This window comes from Ochotona princeps, chromosome 21 (assembly GCF_030435755.1).
Source record: "Ochotona princeps isolate mOchPri1 chromosome 21, mOchPri1.hap1, whole genome shotgun sequence".
NCBI classification, from domain to species: domain Eukaryota; kingdom Metazoa; phylum Chordata; class Mammalia; order Lagomorpha; family Ochotonidae; genus Ochotona; species Ochotona princeps.
In genome coordinates this window covers 35,625,246-35,644,449 of record NC_080852.1, presented here as the reverse complement: position 1 = coordinate 35,644,449, position 19,204 = coordinate 35,625,246, and the positions used below count along the sequence as shown (strand labels likewise).

The 19,204-nt window shown below is 43.8% G+C and overlaps 1 protein-coding gene across 1 annotated transcript; it reads right to left on the bottom strand.

Moving 5' to 3' along the window:
* Window positions 1-583: 583 nt before the first annotated feature.
* CCDC174 (coiled-coil domain containing 174) lies at window positions 584-17,056 on the bottom strand. The gene is made up of 11 exons (XM_004581330.3): window positions 16,905-17,056; window positions 14,977-15,081; window positions 13,862-13,962; window positions 11,081-11,139; window positions 10,351-10,528; window positions 6,785-6,880; window positions 5,240-5,382; window positions 4,594-4,688; window positions 3,698-3,827; window positions 1,652-1,798; window positions 584-887 (listed from the first exon to the last, which is right to left on the bottom strand). The coding sequence occupies exons 1-11, from the start codon at window positions 16,944-16,946 to the stop codon at window positions 589-591; spliced, it is 1,395 nt and encodes a 464-aa protein (XP_004581387.2). The 5' UTR covers window positions 16,947-17,056; the 3' UTR covers window positions 584-588.
* Window positions 17,057-19,204: the final 2,148 nt, after the last annotated feature.

Genomic DNA, 19,204 nt, shown 5'->3' with positions numbered 1-19,204 from the left:
CTGCAATTTCTACCTTTCTGGATTACAAAGTACTCCTCTCTGGTTTTCCTTATCCTTTCAAACTTGACTGCTCTTCTACCTGAACCAGTACCTCTTGGACACTAGGTCACTCTGCCTCCCAGCCAGGGGGCCATCATTTGCCACCGTATGAGAGGCAACAATTCCTCCTGAGTTTTGTTCCTTTGGTTGACCTAGAAGCTGAATTCTTGGAATAAAGAAACCTACATGTCAACATTGTAACAGGAATGTGAAGGAATCCTAAAATCCATATCATAGGAGTTGGCATGAAACTGACAGGATTATAAACTCCATGTCAAACTTTAGAGAATATTACTACACTGTATCATGTGAACCTCAAGATGAGTGTGGCCCAATTCCAATTAGAAGGAAAGAAACAGCTAGTGGTCAAAGAACTCCCACAGCATCATCTTTGCCCTCCTTGCTGATTAGCCCAACCTCAAGTCTATGCCTTCCACGAGAAGCACAAAAGGACAAAGGCCCAGTTCTATCTCTAGAAGCATCTCTCTCCCCCTTTGGGAGCTGCAGGCACCATCACCAGTACAAACCAAGTCACAAGCCTGTATAAACTCATGTCACTTGTTTATAATATGATATCATATCATCCAGAGTCTGGAATGTAACCGGGGAGGTTTGTTGTGGGCCTGTGGGGGCAGGAGTGGAGGATGCCTGTGAAGAGCTGGGTTCCTCGCTCTGGCCAGAGTGCTGCCAAGCGTCATTCGGTGCTGATCCAGGTCTGTTCCATGTCTGGCTGCCCAGAGAACCAGTTCTCTTCTGACCCACAAAGTAATCTGAAGGTGGAGCAAATTCAGGATCTCTTTCAGCCCGGAGCTCCGACTGTTTCTTGGTCCAATATCCAAAGGAAAAGTCTAGAGAAAACAGGAAAGACTGCTATCAGAACCAATGAGTAAATCAACTGAGTTATTGCTACTGTTTTTCAGCTGCTGCACATTTTTCTTAAAGCCACTCCATGGAGTCAGCATTGCGGCGTAGCAGGTAGTCACTACCTCCAGAGCCAGTGTTGTACATTAGCGACAGTGCTATGTCCTGGCTGCTCCACTTTCAACTCAGCTCCCTGCTAAGAGCCAGGGAAGGGTGCAGAAGATGGCCCAAATGTTTGGGACCCTGTCACCCACATGGGAGAGTGAAGGCAGAAGCTCAGCCTAGAATTCCATGTGTGCCCAAGAGGATGCCGGTGGACCTAGGCACTTAAGCTGTCCTGTGATGGCTCCTGGGATGCATTAGCAGGAACCAGGATGGGAAGCAGTGGTAAGAATCAACTACAATAAGCAATGTAAACATTCCAAGTGAGTTTAACATGCTGTGCTACAACAGCTGCCCCTGTTAACCTTAAAACTTTCAAAGTGGGTTCCTGAAAAGCAGCATTCCAAAACTTTAAAATCATAAGAGGACAGAAGGAAACCAAAACTACACCAGGTACTTTTAAAAAACCCAAGATGCTAGTCTTTCATTACCACAAACAGCTGGTGTGGATATGGAGACTCAAGTTCAAGGATCTAGAGTGTTGCTTCAGCATCCAATCACCCACTGAAAATCACAGTTGGAAGAAGGATACCCTTTGCACTGCCTTTTTACCGGAAGGGCGCCATGCCTCCGAGGCCACCCCACTCACCTTTGCCGCGGTCCCACTCCCGCACATGTGGCACCCCAGGCTTGGTGTCCTTCCTCTCCTGGACAATGACTTCTACTTTGCTGCTCTGGGCAACAGGATGTGGAGTCAGCTCTGGTTCCAGGGCCAAAGGCTCAGCAGCATCTCCATCTATTTATTGTATGGAAACAATACAGCATTTTAATAAAGCTTAAGACTATTAAAGAAAAAAAAAGCCAATCCTAAAAGAAAGATAGTAATAAATACTTATAGAACAACTATCTATCATGTCCCAGGCACAGATTATTTACTACTTAATTTACATCATTATTTTGTCTGCAGTACCACGTAATTCTTGTGAAACTCTTACACAGTAATACAAACTGATAACAGCCAGGATTCAAATTCAAGGTTGGATGAATTTCACATCTCTGTTCTCCCCAAATCAACCATCTAAAGATCAGAAACCCCAAATTACCTAAAGTAACAATCACAAAGGACAAAGCAAGGGTTAAAGTGACAAAGAGCTGCATCTCTTCAATTCTGGTTATACTTTAAAATTTTAAAGGAAAATAAGCTTTTAATAAACACAGAGGTATCACTGTCTATCTTCTGGAAATATCAGATGTTTAGGAGAGCTTTTATATGTGATAGAGCTTTTATATGTGATAGGCACCAAATTTATACGAAACAAAACTATTTTCAAATTTCCAAATGTTCCTGGTTTCTTTACAAAGCTGAACGAGTTTTGCTCAGAGGTTAGAAATGGTCCCTGGCTTAGTGACAGGCAGAGAGCCTCCTACATGTCCCTTGCTCTCTACACTCCTTTTCCCTTCTGGTAAATTCACACCCCCAAGTTTAAATCAGTTTCATAGCCACCTTGCTGGAAGTCACCAGCTTCCCCAGCAAGTATGGGTGGGCTGAGGACATGGAGCTCTGGCCAGTGGAAAGGCCCATGTGTCTGCTAAAGAAAGCTAAATCTCGTCCTCTCTACCCCCAAGCTAAAACATAAACAGAGGCTGGGAAGCAAGCATTGACCAAAAATGATAGCAACACTCTAAGACAGAAATAGCAATACTGAACTGGATGGCCACAGAGGACAGAGATCTGTCTTGACACCCACACACCGGCTTTTGAAGTATTAAAGACACAACTTCTCAGTAGGTTAACTATTCTATGTAGATATCTACCTGTTAGGGTAGTTTAGCCTCTATTCCTATCAAAAGCAACTGCTACCAAAGCATTTCCAATCACAAATTGCCAACTTTTGCAACACAATTCCTTGGTAAGGTCTGGTGAGCTATCACCTATCGTCAGAGATCTAAGTTTGTTTTTTAAATTTTAATTTCTGATATTGTGAATATTTTAGAGAAAATGAATACTTAATAACCAATTAAAAACTACAGCTCTTAGAGCTGGCACAGTGGTGTAGCCTGCTAATCCTCCATCTGTAACTCAGGCATTCTGTAAGGGCTCCAGTTCAAGTTCTCAGCTGCTCCACTTCCGATCCCTCTCCCTGCTAAAGGCCTGGGAAAGTGGTGGAGGATGGCTCCAGGCCTTGGGCTCCTGCGCCCATGTTAGAGACAGAGAAGAAAGCTCCTAGCTCCAAGCTTCAGATCAGCCCAGGCAATCATCTGGTGAGTGATTCAACAGACAGAAGATCTCCCTCTACTCTCCCCGCCTCTCTCTCTAAACTTTTTCAAGGAAAATAAATCTTAAAAACAAAACAAAAAAAAAAACAGAAAACTACACAGCCCTAGCAAAATAAGACTAACACATGTAAGCTTACAACTAAATGTCTCTTAAAACAACTTATCTCTAAGTTATGAAACTTGAATCTGAGGAACAATCCAACAGACTGTTTGTTAACATCCTGACTTATGGCCCAAAATACTGAACTATAAAAGTGAATCATTTTAGTAACACAATTTATACCTGGCAGTACCTTAATTGTCAACCACTTACTCAAAAGGCAAAAATGAAGGATTAATCCCTATACTACCATCTCCATTGAGTGAAATATCTACAGTTTTCCCTTTTGAAGTTCTGAAAATTCAAGACAGGATATACCTCTACTTTCTTCTTCTCCATCTTCTTTGGATTTTTTCATCTTTTTCTGTCGAAGTTTGGCGAGTCTTGCTTCTAACATAGCCTTTCGTTTTTCCTTTATGTTTTCTCGTTTGGTTCTCTGATCAGTTGTCTGAAAGAAACATGAAATTATGAAACTATTAACTTAAAGAAAAATCCATAATATCTGTTACACGCATGAAACAATTTTCTTCTAAAAACAAACTAATTAGGCCAGCACTGTGGCACAATAGGATAAGCCTCCTCCTCCATTTCCAATCAGCTCCCTGCTTGTAGCCTGGGAAAACAGAGAGGATGGCTCAGGTCCTTGGGCTCCTGTACTACTTCAGAGACCCAGAGAGCTCCTGGTTTTAGATTACCTCAGCATCAGCTCAACTCCGGCCACTGTGGCCATTATAGGAGTAAATCTCTGCCTCTCCTTCTCTATGGAATCCTGCCTTTCAAATAAAAATAAAATTTAAAAAAAAATTTAAAAAAAATACTGATTTTTATGCTACTTCTAAGAAAGTATCTTGAGGATCCAGAAAAATTAAGATCTATGAAGTTCTCTCCCATTAGCCCAACTGAAGGCTTATGAATTTACAAAGCATTTTAGAAGCCTCAAGTTTCAGGAAAACCCTCCAATTCTGCTCCATTCCTTAACTGCTTTCTATTTTCTTAGACCTTCCCAAAAGTTCCACATTTGAAATATCAAAGTCACACAGGGTATTTCGAGCAGTTCTAATGCTAAAATTTAAAGCACCAAAATGTTATAGCGATTGCAATCTACAATGCATTTTGATCAATTTTCATTTCTAACTCTAATCAATATGGCTGTATGTGCCAACAACCAAATGGCCAAAACCCTTCTGAGCATCAGCTCCGAGCACCATCCATACCTGCTCACGCAGCATCTCCAACGTCTTCATTTGCTTGTTTCTCAACTCTTGGTCTCGCGCAAAGGCAAAATAGCCAACACCAAGTTGCCGGGCCTCTGTAATAATTCAACATCATTCAGAAGGTTAGATTACCCTGATCAGGAAACTATACTCAAACCAAATTTTCTATCAAAGCAAAAAGAAATATAACACTATTTGACAGGAGATGAAAAACAAACAAACAAAAGCTAAACAAGCAAACAAACAAAAACCATGAAATCAGCTTTCATCTTTTTTGGCAAGTGATAATCACAATGAAACTAATTTTTAAGCCATAGATTATCTCTACTTTTGGATAGAAATTTTAAGGATAAAAAGGGTGGGACTTCTCCCTTTCTCTCCTCACCCCGGATACAGAAAAAAAATAATATTAATGTGGAAACAATGGTAACACTTTCCTGTAGCCCTTGACCCTTTGTGCCCTAATCAACTATGTAAAGATTATCAAAATAAAAGAATTAAGAAAAAGTAATGGAGATATTTTGAATTTCTGAACCAGAAGAATCTATGTTAGAGCTTTTGCTTAATGATTACTTCCCTTTGTGCTTGTCATTCATTCAATACATCTATATAAAAAGAGGTAAAAAGCCCAAGAAAATAGCACTACCATTTTCCCGGATGTCTTCATAATGAATGGGCCCCATAGGTCTTCTCAGAGCCTCCCGTTCTTCTTCTTCCCACTGCTGGCGCTGAAGTTCTTTTCTCATATCTTCAGATAATAAGGTTTTTTCATTAGCAGGACTGATGAAACTATAAGGAAAACATTCAGGTAAGGACTGTGAATTGTCAGTGCTTAATTTCATTTGCTGGATCACGGAAAAGAAACTTAAGAACACTACTTAATAAATAAGATGGTTCAGACCTAACATATCAGCCATTTTAATCGCTACTTGAGCAGATAGAATCTTGTCTTGTTTCTCTAGACAAAGAATTTTCCTTCCCACATCCTGCTCCAGGGCTCGATGGGGGTTGGCCCAAGCAGGGCCTTCTTCAGCCTCTCATCCAGGGCATGGAAGCGCCTAACACTACAGCCCAAGCAGGGCCTTCTTCAGCCTCTCATCCAGGGCATGGAAGCGCCTAACACTACAGCCCAAGCAGGGCCTTCTTCAGCCTCTCATCCAGGGCATGGAAGCGCCTAACACTACAGCCCAAGCAGGGCCTTCTGTCCATGCACGTGGCCAAGGTTCCTGCTCTCTTTTCTTTGTGCCCAGTTCAGGCCTATCTGTAACACTTGAACACAAAGCACTCTCCAAAAACATTCACATAGAAGTTGCCCATTTCAAATGAGTAATTTCATTCCCTGGGATGTTCTGGCAACATATTTCTTTGGCTTATTTTAGGACCCAGAGAAAAATGGAATTCTAAGGCTCTTACTTTAAAAATGTAAGGACTGGGCCTGGCGCCGTGGCCTAACAGCTAAAGTCCTCGCCTTGAACGCGCCAGGATCCCATATGGGCGCCGGTTCTAGTCCCAGCAGCTCCACTTCCCATCCAGCTCCCTGACTGTGACCTGGGAAAGCAGTCGAGGACGGCCCAATCCTGCACCTGTGTGGGAGACCTAGAACAAGCTCCAGGCTCCTGGCTTCGGATCGGCGCAGTACCAGCCGTTGCACTCACTTGGGGAGTGAATCATCGGATGGAAGATCTTCCTCTCTGTCTCTCCTCCTCTTTGTATATCTGATTTTGTAATAAAAATAAATAAATCTTTTTAAAAAATGTAAGGACTGTGAATATCAATGCTTCATTTCATTGTGCGATGATGAAAAATACATGAAAATACACTCTAACAAAGATGGCTCTAACCTGCCTCCCTATCCCTTATCTGCCTGTGGGATGACGAAGTGCATGTTTCTCAAAGCCCTTTCTCCGTAAAGGCAGGCTCACTATACAGTTGTTGTTATGGGAAAACACCCCTCCGCCTGAACAGTACTTCGCCCATGCCCCTCAGCAGGTGCTTAGTATGGATGCACTTGGGTTTTCCTTGTATCATCTGTACCTGCTCGTGTACATGTGCTAACTACTAAAAACTGCTTTGATAAACATTCTTCTAAAAGTAGAGCAACAGAGACCAGTCAGTATAAAACAGTATCTCCCAGATGACAATCCATGTGGCTGCCTATGAGGCTGGGCACAGTCCTCCCATACATACTTACAGTCTCCCTTGAAGATTTTTATCCATCTCCAGCAGATCTGGTAAATCCTTTCTCATACAGCGCCGGGATCGGCCCAGTGAGTCCACGTAATCCACCCTGAAATAAACATAAGAGGTGAAGAAGACGTTGATTATAATAAATGGGTCCCTGAGCTCAGAGCTCAGTGCACAGTGAAGAATCAACACAGTCCTTACTACCAAGGACACCCCTCAACCTGGGGGACCACCACCGCTGGGAAGAAAACGGGCTCTGTCAAGGAGAACCTGATGCACAATAAGCTCACTGTGCCCTTCCTTAGATCTTAATTTTAGAAAGTAACTGATCACTTATGCTTCTGAGTTCAAAGACAAGTCATCCTTAGAGAACTTCACTGCAATGTCTGAGGGTTGCTTTAATCTAGCCGAGACAATCACACACACTGTCAGCAACCTGTCTGGTTCTCAGATTCTCATCTTACTCAGTTCCTCAGAGCCTTCTCAAGTCTCGCTATTTATTCCTTCCTTCTTTCTTCTAATTCTTCCCAATGAATAAAAAAAAAAATCCTTAATGGAAGTTATGTTATTTTTTTGAACTCTATTTGGTTAGGAGGAACCTAAATACCACACCACACCACGCCCGCCTCCCCTTCCTTCCTCTCTTTCTAAAAGATTTTATTTATGTGAAAGGCAGCATTACACAGAGATCAAACACCCTTTGGTTCACCCCAAATGGCTGCAGCAGCTGTGGCTGGAGCCAAAGCCTAGAGCTTTGTCCACGCTGCCCACATGAGGCCCAATTACTTGGGCATCTTCTGCTGCTTCCCCAGCTACGTCAGCAGGGAGCTGGATCAGAAACAGAGCACACAGGACTTAATCTGATGCTCACATGGGATGCTGGCATTACTCAGAGGGGCTTAATCTGATGCTCACATGGGATGCTGGCATTAATCAGAGGGGCTTAATCTGATGCTCACATGGGATGCTGGCATTACTCAGAGGGGCTCAATCTGCTGCACCAGAAACCTGGCCGTGCCACATCTTTTTCTTGCATTTGTCCAAATGATTCAGTAAGTGGATACATAGAAAAGCAAGACACACACAAAAATATCTCCAACTTCCTACAGGAGGAAACATGGACAGATTTTTGTGAAAAATACCTTATTTTATATTGTGATACAACAGGTGTTTGCTTTTTTAAAATTAATGGCTGGGAATTTCATATAACCTTTGTTATCATATATGTACCTTTACTTTTGTTAGTAATTTCCTTCCTCAATAGTAAAGCTGATTTTAACTCTTCCTATAGTCTAAATGCTGATTATCACAAGAAATAAAACCTCCAACTACAGAAAAGAATTTGTTTCTTCTCATTTTCATAGCTTTTCCCCAAAAAAAATGAGTAAGGAAAGAAAACTGGCCAGATGGTCTGTGTAATTATTTACGGTGTTTCTAAGGAGAAATTTTCCACCACCTGGGATTTGAGTGCCAAAATGCTTTTTACAAGCAGTTACAATTCTGAATCTTAACTTAGAAACAAAAAACAAAGCCAGAACTCCCTCTGGTTCCTTTTTCATCATAGGGTATCATGTGACAACTTCAACTGCACTCCAAACTGTTCAAACAGCCAGCAAATTATTTTTAATGACATATTAATAGGCAAAAAAAAAGTTTAAAAAAAAAACATTAAAACTTCAAAGGAGATGGGTTTTCTAACGCAATCATTGACAAGAGTGTGATGGCAGCTGCTGCACCCAGTGATCCCATACTGCGCAGCGCAACAAGGGCTTACTCCTACGAGGCTAATGCCAGGAGGGGTAGCCATGCCATATTCAAAGGGCGCTGGGAGAAGATGCATGCTTGGGCAACACAAACCAACTTTAGGCAGGATAGAGGACTACCAAAAGTTGGCCTCCACGATTTATCTTTCAGGTAATGAGGCCTGACATGTGCCACTAACAAATCAAAGCTAAGACTCAGAGAACAGGAAGGACATTACGTTCTACCAAGGTTCAATCCAGAATTCATTCAGTAAGAAATGATGAACCCAGACACTAACAAAAGATACTGGATGTTCCTTTCTTTTGGTTGTTTTAGCATGCAGCCACATAGCTACCCTGAACGGAATCAACCGGAAGAAGACATTTGTTTTATCCCAATTGTCTCCTGAACCAATGGGGACACTCTCAGGAGGACAACGATGAGGGGGGTCTCGCCCATCACAGCAGTCAGCCTGCTCTCTGTAGCTGATGAACCATAGCCTCACAGGTCAACAACTGCCAACAGTACTGAGGAGCTCAGAACAGCTATCTCTCACAAACAGCAAGTCGGCACGAACGGGGATGGGTTGGCTCCCATAGGCAGAGGAAAGTGTCAGGGCACTGGTCCATCTCAGTAACTTCAGCACTGCCCAAGGCTCAATTTTCTAAATAACATGTTGCACGCAGATAAAATCTAAATGCTCCAAAACTGCAGCTTTTTGAACACTGACATGATGTCACATCTAACCTCACGCATAATATGTCAGTCAAAAACACACTGCAATGAGAACACTGCATAAGATCCCTTTCAAGTTCTATGTACGTCAATGAGACACACATGAATCTCCTATTTACAACTGGGTTCCATCTCCATAATCTCATTACATATATGCAAATATGGCAAAATCTGAAACCCAAAATACTTCTGGTCCCAGTATTTGTCAAAAGGGATACCAAATCTGTAAGAATATCTTTATTCTGGACTCTATGCTTATTGATATATTGGTATCTTTTAATCCCTATCACTTATCTACACAACAGTAAAATTCAAACAATTTCAGTAATTTTTTAATTAAAGACACTACCAGAAGAAAACTCATCCTGCCAGAGACCCCTGGCTGGAAATGAGATGACATATCCTAGACGACAGATCCAAGGCAGCAGCACAGCTAACACAGGATCATGGCCTGCTTACACAGCTCAGTTACCTGGTAAGCCAGGCTTACCAGTCATCAGTGCAGATCTCCCTGGATCTATCCCAGAAGTGGGCACACAGTAAGAGCTTAGGCCTTATTGATAAACATTGTCATGATTTCTGTACTGGGCCAACTGTTTTCATATAGGTAACGATTTAATCTAACCTAATCCAAAGAAGCACCTGAAAAGAAAAGAAACCCACAACAGAAGCGTAGCATAGGAGTTCAAACACCACTTGAGATGCCTGCATGCTGTCAGAAGGCCTGGGTTCAAGTTCTTGCTCTTCGCCCAAAATCATCTTCCTACTAATTCACATTTTAGGAAGCATCAAGTGATGTTCCTAGAAGCTGTGTCTCTGTCACGTACATAGGAGACCTAGACTGACTTCCCAGCCTCTGGCATAAGCCTGGCCCATCAGAGGCTGCCGCAGGCATAGGGAGTGAATGACCAGAAAGTAGACTTCTGTCTGGTACTCTGCCTTCAAATACATCAACATGAAAAGTAAAATAAAATAAAATATTTAAAAAGAAAGCCCAAGAAAAATAAGGAAAAGTGGTCAGAAGACCACACAGAGGCACTGGTACATCCTCAGTGCTGTCGGAGGCGACTCTTTCTAATCTACAATATCACCAACCATTCTTCACCGGGATCTTGGGGAGGAGGCAGATCTTTTTCAGAAAGAATATCTTCATCGTCGTCCCTTTCTCCTGTATTTTGAGACTCTTTTTTGGCACCCAAGGCTTCCATTTCTCTTCGTTTGTCTATGATCTTCTGCGTGAAATCCACAAGGTACAAATCTTCCACTTCCTCATCTAGCACACAAAAATCATTTTCAGACATCAAGGAGTGATACTACATTAGACTGGTAAGAAGCAGCGTCATTCATCATGTAGTGGCTCCCCAGCCACTGACAGTTCACGAATTCACATTTCTATCTGTGAAACACAGCACCACCGTGGCACCCACAGAGGGTCTGTAAACAGACCACCACACACATGCTCCACCCACAGCCTTTCCTTTTTCAAAGACAGCCTTAGTTGCACATCACTGGCCTACTCAGACCTGTTTTAATGCCTCTACCTTTTCATCTGTCCTTTTCCAGCACCTGACTGGCACACACCATGAGAGAAAAGGCAAAGGATCTGGCTGCCACTCTACCTCTATCCCCTCCCAGCACTAACCACTGCCCAGCAACTGGCACTGGGCAGCTGGCAAATGCTGCTTTTTTCTGTGCAGCAGCGGAAAGTAAAATTATAATCTGCTTTTGACTAGCATTCCTTATTATTACAGTTATATTAACAAATAATACAATAACTAAAAGCCTGGATCAATTACAAAAATAAAATACAACTCATTATACTTACCTATAAAGTCTCCTTTAGTCATTTTTTCATATAATTTAGCTTTTTCTTCCAATTTTTCCCTGAGGGAAAAGAAAAGTATTAGAAATGATCCTGCAACCGTCTTTCCTGAGGACAGTGCCCCACCCTCAGCCTCACAGCTGCTACGTGCACACATGATCAATACTGACCTCTTGGCTTCAACAGCCACTGGTTCCCACCTATCCCAAGGGATCATACCCACTGTCTACTCTACAAAACAAAAAAAGTTCCATGACAGCATGGCTCATGTCCGATGCTAAAGTGATACCCAACACACAGTAGGCACAATCAGTATTGGAAGAACGAATGAACAAACTGAGGTCAGACTCCAACAACTGTAAGTTACATAACAAATGCAACCTAATCTACATGCAAAAAAAGAGGTAGGTATGAACAAAAACATTTTCATGTTGCAATCAAATTCAACTCAACGCTTTCTGCATGACTGTCTTTAGACCCTGCTCATTCACAGGGACAGATACAGTTTATTAGGCTTTTCCTAGGAACCTAAAAATCAACTTCTTGTAACTCTACTAACACCATAATGGCTATTTCATACACCGTAAGAACAGCACATTCATAACACACAATTAATAAAACACAAATCGCAACTCTGGCATTTCAACAAAGAAGTTTCTTTGTACACATTCATTCTGACAAGATTGAATTTTTCAGTAGGCTGAGCTCAAACAGAACAGCAGCAATTCTCTATTCTACAAAGACTTAATGATGGTAAAGAGAAGCCTCAAAGAGCTCATCCAGGTTGGTGTTTTTAACTCCCTGTTTATCCTACAATGACAATCCACTCAGGGGTCTTACATCTTGCAGGTTCTCCTTTCTTCCTTCCCATATATGACAAGGAAAAAAATTTTTTTCAAGATCTATTTTATTTTTACTTGAAAGACAGAGTTTTAGCGAGAAGACAGATCTTCCATCTGTTGGTTCATGGACAAAGTGACTGCAGAGGAGAGCGGTGCAAATAAGGAGACAGCCAAGAGTAAGAGCAAGCAGGAAAGGACAAGGCATTTCATGGGGTGTCACAGCAGACCTCAGGGGGCCAGGACAGCACAGTAACTCATCAAGAGCAAGGAAGAGGTCAGAACACAAAGGCTGGATTTAATACAAGGATGACGTAGTGACTCAACAACAACTCCTTTAGTAAAAAACATGAAACCCAGTGTAAGTCTGGGCACAATTTCAGTCAAACCACTTAGGCGCCTGACACTCTTGTTATCCCCGTTAACAACCACAACAACTTCACAAAAATGTCAACGGTGTGGAAGACTAGAAAAAGTTGAGGGGAGTTGTTTTAAATGAAATGGAGGTCAGAGATTTGTAATCTGAATCCTGGTTTAAACGTTTAAAACGTTAGTTGGTACAACTGATAAACCTGAATAAGGCTACATTTCTAGGCTATCTATCACTGGGGATGAACTGCCCGTGCTAGCATTCATGCTGAAATGTTTCATGGTTAAGCATCATCATGCTTCAGACTCCCCACACACGTGACAGACAGAAAGCAGGAAATGGAGAGAGAAATGGAGAAGGAAGGGAGGCAAGTAAGTAGCCAAGGAGAGAAAGCAAAGGAGGCAAGATGTTAATCTGGGAACTTACGTGAAGAATATCAGATTTTCACTGTACCCTTCTCTCAATTTTTGAAACTTGTCAAAATCTAAAAGTTGGGTAAAACATTTAGTTTCTCAACAATGGTGTCACCATCATCTAGCTCAGAACTACGCCACACACACTGTAAATTCTTGTGTTCACAACCTTAGTGTCTAACAAAGGTTCATAGAGGGGATTCTTTGTATTTTTTCACCTTAGATTACATTCTGTCTTTTCATAAGACCACAGATATATCTGCACATTGTATTATTTTTTGGAATACTTATACTAATAGTTATTAAGAGAATGCCAAAAATGGGGCCTGCACAGTGGCTCAACAGCTAACCCTCCGCATGCAAGCACGAGCATCCCATATGGGCGTGAGTTTGTGTCCTGGCTGCTCCACTTCCCATCCAGCTCCCTCCTTGTGGCCTGGGAAAGCAGTAGTAGAGGACAGCTGAAAGCCTTGGTGTCCTGCACCCACATGGGGGACCCAGCAGAAGCTCCTGGCTTCGGATCAGCTCAGTGCTGGCCACTGTGGCCCTTTGGAGATTGAACAAGAGGATGGAAAACCTTTCATTCTTTCTCATCATCTCTCTGTAAATCTGCCTTCCCAATAAAAATAAATAAATCTAAAAACCCCAAATCAATCCTCTCCCCCACACCCCTCCCCCCCAAAAAAAAAACAGAAAAAAAAGATGCTAAAAATCACATCTGTAGGGGCTGGCACTGTGGTGTAGCAGATAAAGCCAGCAAAGCAATTGCCTACAGCACTGGCATCCCATATGGATGCCAGTTCAAACCCTGGCTGCTCCACTTCTGGTCCAGCTCCCTGCTTGTGGCCTGGGAAAGCAATGGAAGACGACCCAAAGCCTTGAGACCCTGAACCCGCATGGGAGACCCAGAAGAAGCTCCTGGCTCCTGGCTTTGGAGTGGCCAAACTTCAGCCATTGCGGCTGAAGTTCCCACTCGGGGAGTGAATCAGCAGATGGAAGATCCTTCTTTGTCTCTTCCTCTCTCTTTGTAACTCTTTCAAACAAAATGAGCAAACCTTTTTTTAATAAAGCAAAGTCTGCAAAATTAAGAATTAAGATTTGAACCTTCAATCCATGGGTTAGGCCCCTCAAAAGTCCCCACGTTTACCATGTCTCCACTCACCTTGCTTTGTCCAAAGTCTTCTGCTCCTCAGCCTTCTGCTCCGCATCCTTCTCAGCTCGACCGGAAACCCCTGCATTCTGTTTGCTCCAGACACTTGGTTTCTGCAGAAAAAAAATTAAACTATACAGTTCCACCACAGGATTACAACAAAAATCACTGAATCCATAGGAAAAAAAAAAAAAGAGAGAGAGATCACCACATAAATCAAAAGAGACAAATGGATCTTCCGACAGCTAACCTACATCCGGCAAAACACAGTGACGGTGTATGGCAAACCTGAGCTAACAAACAGCCCTACATTTTATTAAGAATTTCCTTATACAAAGGCATAAAGTTTCTTCTGTATTATCTTTGATATGCTGAAAGAATACAAATTACAGGGTTCTAATGAAAATAGATACTACAAAGAACTGGTAAATCAGACTTTATACCACTAGGAAAAGTATTCACATCTCAAAGATCCTGATATTTTCTGCTATATTTCTATCTTACCTAACTATGTCTATTTGAAAATAGAACACTATAGGACCCGGAATGGTAGCCAAGCAACTAAAGTCCTCACCTCGCATGCGCCGGGAACCTATATGGAAACCAGTTCTAATCCCAGTGGCCCCTCTTTCCATCCAGCTCCCTGCTTGTGGCCTAGGAAAGCAGTCAAGAATGACCCGCGTGGGAGACCTGGAAGAGGCTCCCGGCTCCTGGCTTCAGATCAGCTCAGCTCTGGCCATTGTAGCCACTTGGGGGGGTGAATCAACAGATGGAAGACTATCTTCCCTTTCTCTCCTCCTTTCTGTATATTTGACTTTCCAATAAAAATAAATAAATCTTAAATATATATACATAAAACACTATAAAATCAGATACTTTCCCATACGAATGTAAATCTTAGTACTTAATAAGAAATGCTAAGGAATTAGAGTATTATCCTCTACCTTTATATAATTCTTAATAATGTGCATTGTAATATTTTAAAATTTTAATGGGGATGTTGACACAAAATAGGGATTTTCCTTCATATTTGTATGTGCTAGTACCACTGACACTTTCAAAAAGCAAGCATGGTATTAATTCTCCCATGTACAGAATCAATGGGGACAATCAGAATTTATTTTTACCTTATTAGTTGTTTTTGGTTTTCCCAAAATTCCAGAATCTTTTAGAAGTTTCTCCTGTTTGAATTCCTCTTGTTTGCGGAAAAGTTCGGCCTTAAGATCGACTAACTAGAATAAAACCAAGAAGGAAACAAAAATATTTTATTCAATTCTTGCAGGTAATCAGATCATTAAATTACTGTCATTCTCAACACAGGATGCCAAAGTCTTCTAAACAGATAAGACTATAAAATTAAATGCTTAAATATAGAATGTAGTACAAAATTAAACGATATCACAAGACCCACTCCAAACACACTTTTGCTCTTCTTTTTAACACTCTAGACTTTGCCTGGGCAAGCGGAGAACAAAACAGCAAAATGAACAAAAGAAATGCAAATCTTTTAGATGGAGATTCAACCAAAGCTAATGGGCACCTTTACCCTGACTGGCACTCTGCCCGCTCCTTCATGTGGTCATCTCATTGCCTCATCGTGATAAATTCATTATCTCTGCAGAAGAATATTTTTATTCAGAAATTATTTGATCATTCAGTTTGTGCCAGGCAGGAGACCACAAACATGATTTATACCTTTCTGCCTACCATCTGATAAGAAGGATGCTTTGTAATACCAACACAAAGTAATCAAAGACTTTAAAGCGCAACAAAACAGCACAGAGGCTCAGCCAAGGGGTTCCTCCTGGCCCAGGGACCACAGAAGGCTGAGCTGAGCCTTACCAGACAGGCAAGATCTCAACAGATAAAACAGACCGAGTGGCGAGAAAAGCTCCAGACCTACTTCCGAATGGCTCCCAACTCACAATGGCTCAGCGCACAACTAGTCAATGTTCCCATGCTACACTCACCAGCAAGAGTACTGCGAACTGTGGTGTGCGGCTTGGTCCTGCCTCACTCGCTGGCCACAGCAGGGACCACAGCTCCCCAGTCAGCGCCGCGACCATGAGGGGACAGTGCCCTGGGCAGCCAAGCTAGGTTCGGGGCACCCCGTGCCCTTCCCACGCACACTATTTTCAACTTAGCATGTGCTTGTTGGTGCGTGACCCCAGCGTCAGGTGGGGAGCATCGGCGGCTGTAACTGAATTACAGTTACAAGAGGGTTCAAGAGAGTGAGGCACTCGGGGTGACTGGGCGAGGATCGGCGCCTGTCACCTTCGTCAGCCAATACTTCCATGAGGGCTGTCGGTCCAGCTCCCAGCAGCCTCGATCCACCCAGCTGGGGCGAAGACAAAGAAAACACGGAACACTAGCCAGCCGTAAAAATGGGCGAGATCCTGTAGTTTGCAACCACGCAGGGCAGGCCTGAGGTCATTACAAATAAAAGCAGTCGGGCGCTGGTCTCACTCTTCACGAGTGACCACCAGAGGCTGGGAGGAAGCGGGTGGGGATAAGTTCTCATTAAGGGTAAGAAGCCATGGCCAATCACAGCAGACTGCTTATTTTCCTAGAGAAAGGGTTCTGAACGCTTCCACCGTGCAGAATGCCAACTGGTGGCAGAGACACATCTTTGAACACTGACCTAACAGGACGCCACGGACACTTGCATGGAAACTTTACACGGAGCATCCCACAAAAACGGACGTCACGAATGTCTCCGTTCAAGAAGCAGAAAATAGTTCGACGGAAACGAAGCCACACCCAGCAGTGGACGCCGTCAGACCCCCCGACTCCGGACGGGAGACCCCGGGCAGCAGAACCCGCGAGGGGCCCGGGCCCGCGGGGACTCCTCCCGCTCGCGGCACGCCGGGGCTGCCGAGCCCCCCGACCCGCGGGAAGGGCCTCCTCGCCGAGGGGAACGGTGTCCAGCGCGGGGCTACGCGACGACCAGCCGGCCCGGGGCCTGCAGGGCGACAGAGGCCGGGGCCGCGTTGCTGTGAGGGGAGAGGCCGGGGCTGGAGAGCCCGGGGCCGCAGCATCACCGAGCCGCACCTACCGAAGACGCTGCCACGTCCAGGGGTTTCTTCCTCCGGTCCATGGTGGCGTCGGAGCGCGCGGACCTAAGCTCGCAGGCCCTTCCAGAATCTCCTCAGCCCTGACAGACCGACTTCCGGCGCGACCGAAGGAACTTTCCCAATGACTCTAAACTTCCGGTTTGGGCGCCATCTTGTGAAGGTCTCCATGCGGTGCGTTTGAAAAGCACCGCCATTTTGGGAAGGTAAGAGGGTAACGGATAAAAAGGTGAACTAGTGTTGGCGCCATCTTGAGCGAGGTTTTCCTTGCAGTGGACCCCATCTTGAATGGGGGAGGATGGCTGAGAGGTGAGGATGGTACCATCTTGAGGAGGACTTCGTGAACGCAAGATATTCATAGTGCAAACGAGGGTAGTTTAGGAGTCCTGCAAGATTCTAAACTGTTGGAAAACTTGCTGTGTGCCAGATAGCGTCTGGAGCTTTTTACATGTTAATTAGTGGGCTCAGGACAGTCACATTGGAATAGATCCATACTGCATTATTGTCTTAGCCTTAGAAGTAGCGAGCTGACGTGACTATGAGCGTATTGGTTAGGTGCTGTTCAGTTTCCTCTTAAGAACATGTACTCTAGTGGTGGGCACTAGATATAGTGGGTTAAGCCATTGCTTGAGACAAGGCATCTGGGTTCCATGCCCCTGCAGTGGCACTTCCAACTCAGCTCTGTGCTAAGACACCTAGGAAGGCAGTATAGAATGGCTCAAGTATTTGAACCCCTTCACCATGTGGGAAAACTGCATGGGGTTCATGATCTTGGCTCTGACATTACACCTATCTGGGAAGTGAACCACAGCATGCATCTCTATCTCTCCCTCTGTGTAGCTCTGTTAAAAGAATATGAGCTATAGAGCCCGTCGTGGTAGCCTGGCAGCTGGAGTCCTTGCCTTGCACACACGAGGATCCCATATGGACACTGGTTCTAGTCCCGGCAGCCCCACTTCCCACCCAGCTCTCCACCTGTGCCTTAGGAAAGCTGTTGAGGTTGACCCAAAGCTTTGGGACCCTGCACTCATATGGGAGACCCAGAGGAGGATCCTGGCTCCTGGCTTCGGATCAGCGCAGAAGGAGGATTTTTCTGTCTCTCCTCCTCTCTATAAATCTAACTTTCCAATAAAAATAAAATGAATCTTTTTTTAAAAAAAAAAAGGTATATGGGCTATAGAAACTTAGTGGTCTGTAGTCTTAGTTTACTGGGCTATGTGGTTTTGGATACATCACTGTCCTGGCCAGCAGGACAGTCAACGGGGTCGCAGCCACCTAGGAGAGAATGAAGGGACAAGAGACACAAAGAATGGACAGCAAGACAGTAGGTCTGATCAAGCTGTCAGTTTATTGATTTCAACTGAGGGTTTTTATATTCTTCAGTAACTAAGGCTCAGGGAAAGAGAAGCTGGGACGCAAGCCATGGTCTCAAGACCGATTGTTCTTGAGCAGCCACCATATCAACAATAGTAACCAACATATCGACAATAGCGTAGGTAATCAGTAACAAGATGTTGGTAAGTACAGCATCAATCACATTCTGAAACAGTTGCTAGGAACAATTGAAGCTAAGCGTGTGATTAGTTTCATAACTTCTTTCCCAAGCATCTAGCCAACCAGGGGTTTTCCACTGTCCCATAGGTCTATATTCAAAATGGCTTCAGTGTGGCTATAGTGCACGGCTCCTGACACATCACATTTTTTTCTCCCTCAGTTTCCAAAGGGTGATAAAAGTGTGCCTTCCTCCCTGCCGTTAGGAGAAGTAAATACTAAGTGAGTTGATCTTGATAAAAATGTTAATGTGTGGTAGACTTGTGACCCCCCCTCCCAACCACACACACACATTGAGATGTCTGCCTTCCAGCTGCCACCCTCTCCTTGCCCCCACAAGTCTGTGAGTCCACCAGTTAGAGGAGGGTTGCAAATAGCAGTCGGTTGAAGCTGTTGAAATGGGACGACTGTCCAACTGGACCCAGAAGGTCACAGTCAATGACAGAAATCCAAGCCCACAACTGCAGACTTTGAAGGAAGATTGGGGCCACTGCCGAGGGGGAAACAAACACAAAGGAAAGGCTCCTTCTCTATAGTCTTCTGCAGCAGTGCGCCGTTGCTGATACTGTCATCCTAGCCTTGTGGGACACAGGTTAGAGTCGGGACTTCTAGAACTGTCCCAGAATACATAAATGTGTGGTGTCTGAAACCACTCAGGGGATGGGATTGGTTACAGCAGCAGGAGACCCAGGGCTCCAGTGCTATTGATTGCAGCAGCAGCGCGGACTGTGTG